We start from the raw sequence: 17,779 nt of genomic DNA, 5'->3' as shown, positions 1-17,779 counted from the left end.
AGATAATACAGCGTATTGTACATCAATATAACAGAATCATTGGTATTTCCATGTTGCTGTTTGTTTAATGATTATATATTTTTTTAATTGTAAGTACTTGCGATGTTAGAAACAGTCATCAAAAGTAATTTTCGACCTTATATTTTGTCATAAGACGAAGAAAAGTTTGTAAACATGTTCGTTGGGAATTCGAGTTTGTTCTGTACACCATGTAACGGGCTATTGGCACTGCAGTAACCCGATAACAATCCGTTGATCATGATTACAAAATACCTTGTATTACATTAACAATCGGAACAGCAGATAAAATATGTTATATATGTTAGAAAACATTATTGTGTTTAATTGCAATCGAGAACACAGATTCCATTGTATCTGCCGTTGTGATAGTTGGTTGTGAGATGTGTTCTATTAACTCATGAAGCTTATTAGATGAATAATAATAGAATTGATCTACTTATAGTTTAGTCAAACTCAGATTTAACCTCAAACTAATTGCAACAGAAAATGTTTTAGTTCTATTCTATAGCACTATGCCCTTATTACACACAGAAAAAAGTGCCATAAAATCTAACTCGAGGAAAACTCAAAACCAGCATTTTTAAATTCCTATAGAAATTAACATTGGAAGGGGAGATAACTCCGCAAAAATTATTATTTTTTTGGTCAGTTTTTGGTTGATTTTCTTGAAATTTATGTAAAGTATGATACTTTGAAGGGGTTACAAGTTTGTATTTGACTCATTTATATACTCTTCTGCTCATGAAATGTACAAAACCGAAGTGTTATTGGTTGTTTTCTTTTTTTTTGTGCATTTTTCATTAAAGAAATTGCAAATTTGAAGCTTTTGAAAAAAAATGTGAAAATATGGTATTGTTTAAATCTGAATATTATATTTTGTCAGCATCTTACTTATCTAAAGAAACTTTTAACTACAAAAAGAAGAGTACATGCTTAATTATTTTTATTAAATTTGAGATTCTCTAACTTGACATGTAAAACAATTTAATAAATGGTCAACTTATGAATTACGAAATCTAGATTATAGCTTGATAAAAGATATGAAAACACCTTGAGAGATGTTTCTTGTACTCTAAAGACCGCAAAAAAAAAATCAAGAATCAATACATTCTGATGAATATAAGCGGTAAAGTTTTAATTGTGTGTCAATTTTTATTGATATTTCTGCCGTTTTTGCAAGAGTTATCCCCTTTTCAATGCAAATCTCCATAGGAATTAAATGGTGATTTGTTTAGTCTTCCACAAGTAAGAATTTATGGGACTTTGTTCTGTGTATATTTGGGGTATAATGCTAAAGATTAAAACTTTAAAATCTTCTGTTGGAATTACTTTCAGGTTAGGGTCAAATTTATTCTAGATTGACTGGACTATTAATCTAAGAACAATCAATGGTGCTAAAATTGTTTTGTTAATTTCAGATTCATTCCTCTTCAACCAACTTCCTGTAAAAAATAAAGCTAGGTATCAACGGACAATATTGTGGAACCTTATATTATTTGAAACTAAATATTTGTTATAGCAGAAAAATAGAACTTACTATATCAGAGACGCGTAATAATTCTGTATACTCTTCCGTTATAATTGAGGACTGTCTTGCGGTTCCGTTATATATACCTAATTCCTGTAATTAAATGGTTAACCAGTTGTATAAAATTGTCAAGATAATATTGAAGAAATGACATTGACATATTGGAACGTGACCATTAAAAAGGGGGTAAAAACAAATATAGGCTAATGATAAAATGTGTCGATAAAGGCTTGTACCATTATGCTAAAAAAATATAAAAAAACTGAAATGTGCGAAATTCCAATAGCTTGTTTTATTAGTTAGTTAACGATAACTTGTCACTCGCCTTTTTTCTTTGCAACAAGAAAATGGCCAGAAAACACCCGATAGTGTTTTGTTTGTGAGTGTATAATGTATCTTGAGATTTTCTCTGTTGCATATTTTTTTGTCTCTAACTGTATAACAGAAAGTGTCTGTATACTGTCGTTCAATGATAAGAAATGATTCATGTATTGGATATTTATAGACTAACAAAAAAAGTGTTTTGTTGTTAGTGGTGAAAAACATTTTCAAAATATCGTATTTTACAAGTATTTTAAAATATCAATTATATTCTATAGCATGTACTATTCAAAGAAAACCTAAATGTAGCTAAAATCACTAATTTGTCACCTGTGTTATACAAGCATTTTGTTGAGCTTTTATAGGTATTGCAGTGAGATGTTCCATATACGTCTCTCTGAGGAAATCGTACTACTAAAAGTCTAAATGACTTACTGTTTCATTGAAGAATGTTTTTTTAAAGTTATTTGATGACGATATCTCCAAGACGTTTTGTTTTAAAACAGTATAAAAGAAAAAATATATTAGTTATATACTTACACCAAAGTAATAACCTCTATACAATGAGCCTAGTCTTTTAGCCATGTTCCCTTCGTCTGTCTTTGCAAACATAACTGAAAAAATACGTGTCATAGGGTAAACTGATTACAAAGACATAAATCACGCTCATATTTCTTTAAAATGTCTGTCAAATAGGAAAATACCACTCCTCGTCAGCTACATAATAGCAAACTTACTGTGTTGGAAGCGGCACCAGTGTCAACTCCACAATTGGTTCAAATGAGGTTTTACTTGCAATGCGCAGCGAAGACTACAAAACGGTTATTTGCAATCATAGTCAAATCCAACAGACGTCACGAATAATCAATGTAAGGAATGCTCAACTGCTTTTTAATACGGATAAAATAAAATACATTTTGCATTTGTATGCCCAATTTATGGGCATTATGTTTTCTGGTCTGTGCGTCCGTTCGTCCGTCCGTTCTTTCGTTCGTCCGTCTTTTCGTTTGTTCGTTCGTTCGTCCGTCTGTCCCGCTTCAGGTTTTGGTCGAGGTAGTTTTTGATGAAGTTGAAGTCCAATCAACTTGAAACTTTATACACATATTCCCTATGATAGGATCTTTCTAATTTTAATTCCAAATTAGAGCTTTTACCCCAATTTCACGGTCCACTGAACATAGAAAATGATAATGGGGATGGGGCATCCGTGTACTGTGGACACATTATTGTTCTCTATTAATTCAAAGTGTACTGTTGCCATGCATAAATATTAAAATCAAAATTATCTCAAACAACGATTTTATGCAATCAATGCAACAAAAAGTCCCCATAGCTAAATTAATGTTGATGATGGTTTTTATCATTAAATCTGATTCACACACCATTTTCAAGAATGATCATACCAATTATTATGATAATTACATTGTAGATTCAATATCAAAAATCAGATATGAACCTATTTATGTTATCGCAAAATTTAAAATGTTATTATTTCATCATCTATAAGAGACTTTTTTTAATAATAATTCTTCATGTATTTATCTCCTTCTAGAATACAAAGATAAAAAGATGAATGATAGACAGAACTGTCCTATACCGTCAACGACTACCCATATTTACAGGATATTGTCGATAAGAAAATAACTCTTTATTAACTTGGTGCGTCCGTAGTACTTTCCGTCGTGTACCTTCATTAAGCACAAACATTTTAATGCCATGTTGTATTATAACATATTTGACATCGTACCAAAACACAAGGGTATGTCGTGATAGATACCAGGAATAGAAATGTTGTGTAATTTAATAAACTCATCATAAATACCAGGATAAAATTTTGTATCGACTCCAGACGCGCGTTTCGTCTCCAAAAGACTCATCAGTGACGCTCAAATCCAAAAAAGTTAAAAAGGTCAAATAAAGTACAAAGTTGAAGAGCATCGGAGACCAAAGTTCCTAAAAGTTTTGCCAAATACAGCTAAGGTAATCTATTCCTGAGGTAGAAAAGCCGTAGTATTTCAAAACTTTTAAAGTTTGGTAAACAGTCAATTGATAAATATGACAATATCAATGATAATTTATGTCAACACAGAATTGCTGACTACTAGGCTGGTGATACACTCGGGGAATTTAACTCCAACAGCAATGACATCGACCCAGTGGTTGTAAATAAACTCATCATAGATACCAGGATAAAACTTTGTATTAACGCCAGACGCGCGTTTTGTCTACAAAAGCCTCATCTGTGACGCTCCAATCCAAAAAAGTCAAATAGGTCAAATAAAGTACGAAGTTGAAGAGCATTGAGGACCATAGTTCTTAAAAGTTTTGCCAAATACAAAAGACAATCGAGAGTGTTCTGAGCCAGTAACGTGAGGTAACTACAAAAATGTTGCATGGGAGACTGAGGTATGATAGACATATTATACTCACTTTTCTGCCGACCGACAGTAAAACCCTAGCCAAAGTGGTGCGTTAGTTAAGGTATGCGGGTTGTACAAGTACACAGTCTCGTCCGGGTAGGATGGGGACGTTAATTTCGATGCCTTGTGTTGAGAGAGTAAAAATCCTTAGGACTATGATGGGGTTCGTAAGTGGCTAAATTACTGTCCATATCCTATTCGCCCTCATTTTCCGGTGGAACATTTCGACAACCTCCATCCCGGTCAGACTCTAATACAGGGACTACCTATTTTTATGTATTGTTAATTTATTCTGTGTCGTCCCTAACATTCGTGAAATATATGCCACTGGACAGTGTAAAGCGACAACCAGAAATCAACGAAGTTAATACTTAACATTGGATAAGAGGAATATGTTTTACATGGAGAGAAAGAAAAATGCACTAACTCATTTACTTTGTTATTAACACTTTTCCAAAACAAGACACGCCGTCGTTTTGGTCTGTACATTGTTTTTTGTAAATATTTCCAAGTGTTCTTAATTATAATGTTGTATCTACATCAATGAGACTGGTATAACAATACTACACTTTACATTTAAAATAAAAACTCGAAGTTAAGAAAATTAAAAGCTGTAGTACAAAATTGATGTTTTATATTTCATCCCTAAAAAGTGTTATCTGTTCTAATAACTTACCTTGTCCGTAGATGAGGATATAGTAATTTTCTGATGGCCGACCTTCCTTAACAATTACTCGTTTTGGTTCATAACTATAAAATGAAAATACATTATCTTTACATTAAAAGGTAGGCACACATTCACCAGGAATATATTTTTTCATATACATTTTGTTTCAAACTTGACGCCTAAAAATAGTAAAATAACAACGATGTGTGAACAAAACAAACAGACAGAGGTAAAAAATGTCAAAAATAGGAGTACAGCAATCGACATTGTGTTATAATCTTAATCACTATAACGACATACAAATATGTCAGCAAAACAAAAATAAAAAAGGGCATAAAGACAAATCACATAATGACAGGAATCCAAACATTTACCATCATAGTACAATAACACAAAGGTGAATATATAAGTATCGAGCTACGTCACATGGATATTACTAAAAATAGACTTAACCGTAAAAGTAATACTTTACAAAGACAAATAAAAAAAAATACTATAACACGTTATAAAGAAGTTAAACAACTTCAGCAACTAGAATCTATACTTCAAGACCATCGTGTATTATTTGTGAAGTTGATACGGAGTATTTATCAACAAGGTCTAGGTATCTTCCGATGATCTTGTTTTAGAAAAAGGACCAAAACGTTCTTTGGCATACCCCAGGTTCAAAAACTTTCTGGCAAGACACATGTGGCTTTTACTAAATCGGAGTAGAAGCTGCAAGCTCTTGAATGCCGAATGATTTGGGAAATGTATATCCAATAAGCAGGTGAGGTTAACATATTGAATTCATACTTATTAAGGTAACACGACCACAAAAAGATTCGCGTTGTGGTGAGATGATCATAAAAGTATACTTATTGTTGTTAGAATAACCACAAGTTGATTTTTATTGTGGTAAATTGATCACAAATATATACTCATTGTGGTTCGATGATCATAAATTGACACTTATTGTTGTTAGATGATCACATATATATACTTGTTGTAATATGATCATAGATCACAAATGGATACTTATTGTGGTGAGATGATCACAAATGGATAGTCATTGTGGTTAGATAATCCCAAATGGATACTAATTATGGTAAGATGATCACAAATGGATACATGTTGTGGTAAGATGATCGTTTATGGCTTATTATTTTGGTGAGATGCTCACAAATGGATACAAATTTTGGTTAGATGATCACAAATGGATACAAATTGTGGTTAGATAATAACAAATGGATATTTATTGTAGTTAGATGATCAAAAATGGATACCAATTTTGGTTAGATGATCACAAATGAATACCAATTGTGGTTTGATGATCACAAATGAATACCAATTGTAGTCAGATCATTACAAATGAACATTTGTTGAGGACAGGTGAATACAAATGGATACTTTTTTTGTAATTGAAACAAAATAAGATAACTGTAGGCGTACTATTCAAGAAAAGAGGAGATATAATGGGTCTTTATGTTTATTCATATTTCAACTCACTTCTCATAGAAACCGTACATGGCAAATTGTTGTTGAATATGTAGAGGATAATCCGCTATTGTTTTCACATTACGTAGTGCTATCGTAGCCTGAAAGTCAACAAGAAAATTATCTTAGGATTTTGATATTTATTAATTATTATAACATATAACATGAAATATGTATTTCCGGGAACAAAATCAAATTGTCGCTCTTTTCAAAGATGGTGTCTAGATTGTAATGGAAATGTGTCAAAAGTCAATCCTACTATTAAAATTTGAATAAAATTACTATTATTCGGTCGTTGATATTATGCTTATTTTTTTGTCGATTTAGTGATAAATGTGTGTTTACATGTTTTAATTTTTATCTCGTTAATGTTTTTTCTCCCCAGGAAACACTGACCTATAAATACGTGTCTATCCCATCAATTCTCAGCCCATTGTGAGCTGTCCACGTTTTAACAAAGTCAATTCATAAATATCTATTTGATAATAAACGCCCACACTTTATACACCTCCATCATCTAATGACACAAAAAGAATAGTACTTTTCCTTAAAAGAGTGAGATTTTAATTACCAGTATGAATTCAGAAACCTGATAATTTGTAAATATAAAAATCATTATTTCTCTTTAAAAAAAGACAACCTAAATACGTTATTTCTCATAAAATTTTCTAATAAAGACCAAAGAACCAGGAGGTAAACATTTACAGGTTACCTTCAACAATGAGCAAAACAAATACGGTACCGCATAGTCAGCTATAAAAGGTCCTGAGATGAAAAGATGTAAAACAATTCAAAAGAGAAACGATAAAGGAACCAAAATAGCAAAACAAAGTATAATTATGTCAATGTGCTTGTTTTCAAGATATTAGCCATTGAAATTTTGGCAGGAAAATGTTGGATTTTCAGGCATAGCTTTATCATTGACGAGTTTAAGTGCTCAAAAACTATTATAATAATAATAACAAGGATTTTATAAGAATTTAACAAATTGCTTATAATTATACATGTTAAAGATTATAAAGAAAAAAATTGTGATTAATAGGCAAAATTTTTGACAAAAATTCCAAAACATTACAAGCGAACATCCTTAAACAAATATTGTAAACAACAACATACAAAAATTACTGAGTTAGAGGATACTGACTCAACAGAATATGACACAGAGTATCGACATACGAGAGTCGTATTTACTGAAAGCTGCTTCAAAGCCAAAGCCAAAAAATGAAGAAATCCTGTTTCAAAAACAATAAAACATTCGATTCCAAAAGACGATTTTGACATAAATTGACAGCCTCAAAGACTAATAAGTCTTCACTAACGACAATTATATGTAACTTTGAGGTCTGATTGTCTAAGTATTCTTATGTTCGCACGCAGGCGTCCTTGCAAAAAGAAACATAATATTTTTATGATATATCATTTTTTTTGTCAGTTCAAGTCGTATGTGGGGTATCTAAGGTTCCGTACAATCGATATTTAAAACTTTCATTATTGAATCAGTTTTTAATTGTGTATTAGTTAAAAAAAATATAATTTGCGAATTAAGATGAATTTAAAGTTAACGGAAGTTTTATTAAAACGGATGACAAGAAAGATTAGTAGAAATCAAATTGGAATAAGAGATATGACAAGCACAATACTTTAGCAGAATAAATTATTTACATTAATGAAATGTCATACTATGTATCATTTGATCAGTTTGTTTGAAATCTGTCCCATTTTCCCATTATGACAAAGTGGCCTCGTTTTATATTGTAAAATTACGCGCAAGTTTCTATTTTTACTATTGTAGAATTCCGGCGTGCTTTCAATTCATCGTCATAAATATAAATAAAATATAAACTCGGTAGACTTCAGTATTATGATGTAGCCAATAAGAATTATGCTGTCTTCGTAAAATAAACGAGCTATTACAAGTGCTTTCAAAACCCTTTTATGAAACTAGTTGAAGCAACCCAAAATGCACTGAAGAGCATGTTTCGCTCACCTAAGTCTATATCATTTGCATGTTTGATTTCTAGTCATGTCGGCCATGTTGGTTGACAGACAAGGTCATCGGACACATTTTAAAACTAAAAATCACAGTGATGATTGTATACGTTAACTGACGACGATTATGGACGAGCACGGGCGACGAACGCCAAGCACAGTTGACAAACACTAAGTGACGAGACACATACAGTTTCCTAACAAATGAACTCACATATTGTATTTCTTTTTCTGATCTGTGTTTCGGGAGTTTTGATAAAATTCGTTTTCCTTCTTGTGACATTCTCATCTGAAACGTAAAGAATTAAAAAATATTTTGAATTGCAGATAAAAGAAAACTGGAATAGTTCGCGCGAAGCTTTCAAAATACTTTTCTCTCATTTCGTAATGAAGTATTGCATGACAGTTTAAAAATATATCACATACAAATTGTGATTGGAAATGGTATACCGCTGGATATCATATTTTAAGATACCATCATGATAAATATAATGGTTAATATTTTTCCATTCACTAGTTTTTAATTGTCCTCATGGCCAATGAGTGGTAAATAAAAGATTGGCTTGATCGGAATTTTTAGGTTTTATCCTGAACTCGTTTATTTGTTTAATATTTTATTCTTGTTGTTTGGATTTTAAACACCTTTACAAATTAATAAAGTCTCTTGTTAAAGAAGTACATGTATATTGACATGTTGGTGTTTTTGTGTGTGTCGCTCGTGATTTTTTGGTTATTCATGAACTATTTTGTTTCATTTTTTATGATAACTAAAGCATATCTTTTCATAATCAACTGAACACCTGGAGACCTCAACCTGAAGCTCAATCTTGATTGTCAATTTTATGTAAAAGATGTATACCTAAATAAATATCGTATATAATTATCATTGGTTGGAATGGGTTTTATTTTAACCAAATATTCACTGCTGTTTATTAAAACTTGAAAAAATATAACAATCTCACCTGTTTATTAGCTTTATAATATGAGGTATCTATTCGGTTTACACAGGGAACTTGTCCGCCATCTGCCGCCGCAAGCTGTTCTGTTAATTTCATCATCTCAGCTCGATATGTTATGGACTCCTCACTTCAAATGAAAAAAAAAGAAGCTAGATCTATGGCTATTAAAATAGGTTACGTTTACTTTATTATTTCTATGCTTATCAAATTTAAGAAAACAGCAATTAATCAGTTATCTCAGACGTAAAGTTCAATTCAAAAGCCAATGTCGACTAACTAATTTATCATGTTCTTCCATTTGAATAGCTTACTGTTACTGCGAGTACTCTAAGATCGGTACTTAGTGTCTTTTTTCTAAAAAAAATTTTTTATTGTGTTAAGTGCCAATCTAGTGAGGAACGTGATTCCCGACAGATTTGTGCAGATGGGTCTCGTGTTGTGCTGACACCCTTGCCAAAAAAATGGAAAACATATATATGTAAGCTACCCTCCCAAATTATGTATGAGCAACTCCATAGTATCGAGTCTTTATTTTAGGGGTTGTTGTCGGTTGCTGTCCTTTATATATGTTTTCGTGTATTGTTTTGTCCTTAATTATCCTGTGTTTTTTTTATTCGATTCAACTTTGTCACATATTGACATAGCCGGGCCTTTTATTATAGCTTAATTTACGGTATGGGATTTGCTCACTGTTTAAGGCAGTACGATGACGTCTAATTTCATAAATGCAAGTCATTTGATTTGTATCGTATTGGCAATGATGCCACATGTTCTTATTAGTTAATCGTGTCTTATCAAAGCTAATAACCCTATCATATTGAATTTAAGGATTTTTGTCTTGTTTTATGGTTAACCGCTTTCTCACAGCCATTTTTAGCCATGGCGGTCATCTTGGTAGACAGATTGGTCATCGAACACACTTTTAAACTAGATACCTCAATGATGAGTGTGGCCAAATTTGGTTGAATTTGGCCCAGAAGTTTTAGAGAAGATTTGTGTAAAAGCTGACAGACGACGGACGAAAAAAAAATAGCAGTAGTAAAAATTTAACGCAAATGCATATGCAGTGTCTAGTTATAAGAAGACTCTTTTAAAACTCTCCGTCATAATACATTTCTTTTGTAAGGTGTATAGCATCTCTTGTATTGAGTAAAATCTCCGCCAATCTTAAGCTTGCTCGTCACATTTTAAGGTTGAAACTCCTCATGCAACATTGGCTAATATGGTTTTGACTGTTCTGTTTTAAATATTTTTGGTATTTATACATCAAAAGATTTTCTTATTTTGCCTACAAACTTCAACATCGTTCTATGTTTTTTGTACTTTTAACGATAATCATTGCATTGGTGTTAAAAACATGCTAATTTCATAGTTAAACGGTTAATATCATGATACACAAATCATATATGACATTAATTCATGAATACATTACATTAAGATTAGCTAGATGAATTTGTTATACTTCTTATGTCATTTACACACGTTTGCTCAATAATGAATGGAATAAAAGCAATAATAAATATATGCAATGCATGAAAAGGATCGTTTTTGCATAATCACCCATAGAAAAGTCATTATGTTGTGATTCCCCTTGTTAGACACACTTTCGTTTAAATGGTCGTCATAATATGAATAGAAGTGAATGTTTGCTGTTGTTATATATATACATACTTGTCCACCATTACTTTGTGGCACAAGTGGATCATGTAACCAATGGACCGTGCTATTATTCTAAACTTCAATATCAACCGTTTCTGAAAATCAAAAATACAAATATGTTGAAAATACACAAAGAACGTTAATTTTAAATAATAATGTTTATACAAAATGTACAATTAAGTGCCACTCAAACAAATTAAATAAAAACAGATTTTTTTTTAAAGTTAAACCAAAATTTTAAAAAAAAGAAAGGCAGACGCGGATAGTTAAATTTGTTCACGTGTGCGTGTTGCCACATGCATAACAAATCAAATAACATTAGTATAATAGGCCAAATATTTCAACTTAATAGGGTACATGCTTAGGTTACATGTAAAAATTGATGTCGTTCAGATTTGAAGATAGTGAAGTACAGTTCAAGTGGACAAGCTGTGTTGGAGGTCTAAATTAACTAAGTTCTGGTTGTGAAAGGCCGACACAATTTGCCCATTGATTGTATGTACCTGTTTATCGTTTGAGAATGTTACTTCATGTATAGGATTTTAATACTTTAATCTCAAGTTTAAATCTTCAGTTTGAAAATCGTGAAATATGTTTATACAACGACTTAATGAAGTAAATCGAACGTAATTAAATTAAACGATACAAATATTATTAATAGTAAAATTCCTAATTTCATACAAAGTTAAACTATATAAAGAGATAACGAATTTTTCGTTTTGTTTGATTTAAAGAAAAACGCTTTTGATATGGTTTAAAATTTAAAATTACAAACACAGGTGATCGCACGAGAGTTCTCAAGATGACAGGACAGGGTCGGGTTACTTAAGAGTTTTCATTGCAGACTGTTCTTTAAGTGTTATGCACATTTATATAAATTTATCCTTTTCACAACCTATTTCTTAAAAAACAATGAGATTAGTTTTGGAAATCACCGTTCTTTGCACGTCAAAGAACTTTGCAACAGTTATTTGTCTGTGTCTGGTCGGTTTGATTCTGGCAAAAAAAATCTACTTCCTCAAAATCTAAGGTTCCAAATCCCATAGAAAAGTTAACCTTACATGTAATTTGCTATATTATTAAGGTCCATTTTAGTAAAAAAAAAATCGAAATTGTTTACTTATTTATACATCCCTGTCCTTCAAGTATTTAGTTCGTGCGTTCTAGATGAAAGTGAATTAAAAAGCGATTCGGACACATGATTTTTTTAATTGATATTCTCAATCCCAGTAGTTTACTTTTATATACTTGATCACCTACTTCACAAAACCTAATGTATCGTTTTGTTTAAGAAATTTGTACAGTAAGCTTATTTTTTGCCGTTTAACTAAATAACTCAGATATTTTTATAAATTTATTAAAAATAGTTTGATGTACGCAAGGAAGACGAGGTAGGGAAAATTACCCCATATAGAAGCACAATGGGGCTATTTTCAATCTTTTTCGATTAAAATATTCACAGTTTCCAGGCTTGATATTTGTACTTCGAATCTGATAATATTTTTAATAAAATACTAAATTAAAGAAGCCTGAAGATGGCTCTAAACATGAATGTTAACACATTTTGGCAAATCTTCAGCATTTTTCAAAATAAAATGAAGAAGACCTTCATCAAATTCAAACTAATGATCGAAGTACAGCTGCATTTGGATACAAATCAATGTATGTTATCAAGAGTTGTCCTCCGATGGAATATTTTACAAAAACATATAGATCTAGCAATTTTGTAAATAGAAATATGTATTTTGTTTGCTAAAATATTTCAAGAACATGATATAGACTCTGGCAGACTGCAGTATTAAAATTCCAGTAACTGTAGGATTTGACAACTTTTAGATTGTGAACAATTTCTATTAATAAATTACAAATAAGCATGTGTCATTTTAAATTCTTTTTAACAGAGACAACACTGATCTGTTCGGCATTTGGACTCTGATGGATAGTTTTATCACTGGTTATCCTATCTCTTAAAACCTCCCTATTTCTCTATCATAAGGCTTTGATTAGTATACGTTTTTTTAGGAGCCAATTGATTTATATGAAAATAAAAGTTTAATATACGTCAATGAGGCACTTATTCAACGAGAGAAGACACATATAAACATGTACAATCAACAAACAAACGAGAAATGTATCTCTGGTCTCAAATGTAAAAAAAAATATTATTATTTACGGTGAAAATTCAAATCCCTAAGTAACTGATATGAAAAGACATAATATCATGACTGAAAATCTGCTAACCACATACATGCATATGAATTCATATAGATTTTGATAACTTGCTTACATTAAGTGTATGTATTTTACGGATTACTGTTAAATTTTCAATCAAACAATCTAAATATTATTATAAACAAAATGTTTAATTTGACACTTGTTGAGGACAACTCGATAAAAAAACAGATATGGATCACTGAATAATAAATTTTAAAAAGTAAGTCTAATATGTTTGTGTAGTTAAGAAAAACTGTTTGAACAAACATTAAGATTTGCTACTTGTACGTTCATTGGATCCGTTTTAGAAAATTGAAGAGAAGACTTTTAAATAAAAGTCATAGTATTTATTTGATTAAGCTACAGCCCGTAACAGAGAAGTGATCGAATTGATGTTTCTTTACCGTCAAAATTAGCTACGTTATCGACAAACTTAATTGAGTAGTGACCGAACTATTGGTACTTTAACGTTAAAGAGATTGACCATGCTGACAAACTTTCATGTGTCGATAATCAAATTTAATACCGAAAATATTGAAAATAATTCTAATGATATGAAACAAAATATGTCCATGCACCATTTGGATTGGGCGAAAAGTAGTCATTTCTTCAAAGTCAGACCAGAGAAGAAAAAGATTCATGGAAGGACGTCTTGATAGTATTATTTCCTTTACAATTTTACCCAAAACTATAAGAAATATACTGGTAAACAATTAAAAAGGTGTTTGATAGGAATATAGTCCTTTATTTTTTCGGACTATAATGTGCACCGTATGTGTGATGGATTTGAATTCAATCAATAACTTTGAAATGTTTTCTCATATGTATACACAAAAGGGAGGACTGGTATTTGTACTTCTGTTAGAATATGTCTTCGTCCGTTTCACATGTCAAACTTTTTTCTAGTACAGTATAGACGGGAAAATTTTGTTGATATTTTTTTTTTTCATATTTACTTAATATTAAATAGTTAAAAATTATTACTGAAAGCCTGTTCAGAGTTTCTTTCTTGTGTATGATTATATAATTTTTCACATGCCTGAACTCATCGACGATAATGTAAGGTGCTCTATTAGAAAAAAAATGGATTTCTAGTTTGGGTGTGAAAAAGAAATTTCGCCTTTTCTTGAGCCTGTTTTGTACATTCAGTTTAACATGTTTAACAGATATGATCCAAAGGAAATTTTCACATGGAACATTCGGTAAATAGAAAATGAAAAGATATGCGGTAATTTACAGAGAGACCACACTCCATCCATGAGGAAAACGGAGGGAATTTAAAAATCTAGAGGTCTCCACAAGGCTTTCAACAAGGATGGAATCTCACTCCTTCTGAAAAGCTCTAAATCGCCCCAACGTGTACCTACGTTTGGTCATCAAGAGATTCTGGTTTCTCTTTGTGTGTGTCAGAAACATTCCATTCGGATTTGAATTTAATTTACCGAAAGATTTCCGTACATTAAATCTAAGGACGGTCAGCACATTTTAAGGACGCCACAGATCGAAGTACAATTTTAAGTAGTACATAGATGTGCAATAGTTCAGCTTCCTGTACATGTTCGTGAAGTTCTAAATTTTGAATCTTGATTTCTTTAAAAAACACCATTGTTTTACAATAAAAAATCTCAAAATGTCCGTTAGCAATGAAAAAGTTTGACCATGAAAAATCACATATCTAAGAAATGCAGTCGTTTAATTGATTATAAGAAAGTTTCAGTATATCATGTCAAATTTCTGTAATTTGAGAGTTTTCCTTTAGTAACAAATGTACTCCATGTCCGATGGTGAAATAAAAATGAATGTCTCAGAAAGTGGTGAATTAGTTTCCATAAATGACAGATGAATCGGGCCAAGCTTAGTAACTTACAGTAAACAGACTACTGTAACATTGACGCACTCGTCGAACTGTTTAAAAAATATGTGTTTATGACCAAAAATTTATATACAACTTCATTTATAAATTAATCTGAATTTCATAGCGCGTCGTCACAATAATGAGTTATAAAAACAATCTATAACCAGCAGATCTATACTTCTATAAAGAAAGTATTCTTGTACAAATAGGTATTTATTATAAAATTTGCAAGGGTTCCATGGAACCCAGTGTCTCGCCTACTTTTGCTGTTTATCACACACTCAACAAAAATGATGAAAAAAATCAATAAAAATGTTGTTCTCGATACTACAGAGAAGTGATCGAATTGGCGTTTCTTTACCGTCAGAATAAATTACGTTATCGACAAACTTATTTCAGAAGTGACATAATTCAATTTTCTTCATCGACAAAATATTTCATGTCCAACGTGTAAGTAAGTTTTCATTGTTTAAGTCGAAGTTTTTTTTTAAAACAGTAACATTTTTTATAATCAACCTCCTCTGTCATTGGAATTTTCATTTTAACGGTAAAGGAGCAAATACGGGATCTATCATTTGTTACGAGGAAATCATTATTCAATCGAGCATAATTATGTTTTTTTTCATGAAACATAATTATTATGAAATACAAAGGAGTTGATATGATCAAATACTTTCGAACTGACGGAAACAAAAATACATAATCTAGAATGTGTGTTCTGTCATAAACAATGGCTTCGTCGTGCGAATCGACGAGATCACGTTACATGTAACTGATCTTAGCTGTACAAACAGTTAGTGCGACCTCAATAAAATCTTTACCCAACTACGCGTGAAGAATGAGTACAGAATCGTCCCATACAGGACATTTTCTATGTTATCCTAGTATATTATCCGACAGTTAAGAATAGAATCTGGTCAAATTTTGAAGTTGAACATGTGGGAATTTTTTATTTTTGCCACGGACCATTTTATTTTCATGGAGGAACGGGCCTGGTAGTTTTTAGAAAACAATATTCTGACCCTGATTTTGACTTAAAAAATCTGCTGCCTCAATATTTTGTCATATGAAAAAAAAATTGTCAACAAAATTTTCCTGTATAAACTTTAATAGAAAATGTGTCTATGAGACACAGATGCCCCCGCCAAACAGGAATTAGACAAATGACAGACCTGAAAAGGGGAGACACGGTACTTTTCACCTTGATAAAGCTTCAGACCAAATATCAAACCAATCCGACATATATTTGACAAAAAATTCATAGACCGGACGTACAGACAAGGGTAAATCTTAATGCCAAATCGCCTAAAGATGTGGGCATAAAAATCTGACCAGCGAAGCGGTTATTAAAATATCCTGAGATATATAACTATATATCCCCCTTTTCCTCTCCTGAAAATCAAATGTTTCGTGCCTTAGCAGATGTGTGTTAGCACTAAGTTGTTCAATTAACGCGGTTAAGAGGAAATGTATATGTGTATTTCGACAAAAATTGGTAAATTAACACCAGAGATTCCTTCGTTTGATTGAAGAGTTTTCTTGCTTCAAGCTGAATAATTCACACCGTTCTACATGAAAAAAAAAAGATTTAAAAACCAAAGTTCAGGCGGGCTTTTTCACGTCCTAAATTTCGAGACCTGACAATCCGGGACATTAAAATTCCACTTTACCAACAAAAAGATAATCCCAGCTTTATTTCTTGATAAAGGGTCTCTGGTAATAATGATACGAAGTCAGAATTAACTCAGGTTTTAAGAAAAGCATACCTAACCCTTCTCGTTTGAATTGTTTTACAATGTCTTATCGGGGCCTTTTATAGCTGACTATGCGGTATGGGCTTTGCTCATTGTTGAAGGCCGTACGGTTACCTATAGTTGTTAATGTTTGTGTCATTTTGGTCTTTTGTGGATAGTTGTCTCATTGGCAATAATACCACATCTTACTTTTTATATGTAAAATTAAAATTGAGAAAGGAAATGGTGAATATGTCAAAGCGACAACCACCCGACCATAGAGCAAACAACAGCCGAAGGCAACCAATGGGTCTTCAATGTAGCGAGAATTCCCGCACCCGTAGGTGTCCTTCAGCTGGCCCCTAAAATATGCATAATAGTACAGTGATAATGGACGTCATACTAAACTCCGAATTATACACAAGAAACTAAAATTTAAAATCATACAAGACTAACAAAGGCCAGAGGCTCCTGACTTGGGACAGGCGCAAAATTGCGGCGGGGTTAAACATGTTTATGAGATCTCAACCCTCCCCCTATACCTCTAGCCAATGTAGAAAAGTAAAAGAATAACAATACGCACATTAAAATTCAGTTCAAGAGAAGTCCGAGTCTGATGTCAAAAGATGTAACAAAAGAAAATAAATAAAATGACAATAATACATAAATAACAACAGACTACTAGCAGTTAACTGACATGCCAGCTCCAGACCTCAATTAAACTGATTGAAAGATTATGTCTTCATCATATGAATATCAGGTACAATCCCTCCCGTTAGGGGTTTAGTATCATACTGTCATAAAATATATGAGAAGAACATAACCCGTGTCACGTGTACATTCTGGATTTCAAAAGTAAGAATTTTTGACAACATATTTGGCCTTGGATAGTGCCTTTTTTTCAGAAAAGAAGGTCAGATGTTAAACTAAGCTGCCT

The 17,779-nt window shown here is 31.9% G+C and overlaps 1 protein-coding gene across 2 annotated transcripts in view; it reads right to left on the bottom strand.

Annotated features, from left to right (window-relative positions):
- LOC143085040 (cyclic nucleotide-binding domain-containing protein 2-like) overlaps positions 1–17,779 on the bottom strand; it is a 39,501-nt gene that overhangs the window by 10,091 nt on the left and 11,631 nt on the right. For both annotated transcript variants that reach the window (XM_076261190.1, XM_076261182.1), the window contains 7 exons: positions 11,053–11,135; positions 9,385–9,508; positions 8,637–8,711; positions 6,446–6,534; positions 4,967–5,040; positions 2,411–2,484; positions 1,559–1,642 (listed from right to left, as the gene is read on the bottom strand). In XM_076261190.1, coding sequence (XP_076117305.1) covers positions 1,559–1,642; positions 2,411–2,484; positions 4,967–5,040; positions 6,446–6,534; positions 8,637–8,711; positions 9,385–9,508; positions 11,053–11,135 — 603 coding nt within the window. The remainder of the gene's footprint in view (positions 1–1,558; positions 1,643–2,410; positions 2,485–4,966; positions 5,041–6,445; positions 6,535–8,636; positions 8,712–9,384; positions 9,509–11,052; positions 11,136–17,779) is intronic.

The sequence above is a fragment of the Mytilus galloprovincialis genome, chromosome 1 (assembly GCF_965363235.1).
Source record: "Mytilus galloprovincialis chromosome 1, xbMytGall1.hap1.1, whole genome shotgun sequence".
NCBI classification, from domain to species: Eukaryota; Metazoa; Mollusca; class Bivalvia; order Mytilida; family Mytilidae; genus Mytilus; species Mytilus galloprovincialis.
The sequence above is the reverse complement of the archived record's forward strand: the minus strand, read 5'-3'. Positions and strand labels throughout refer to the sequence as shown.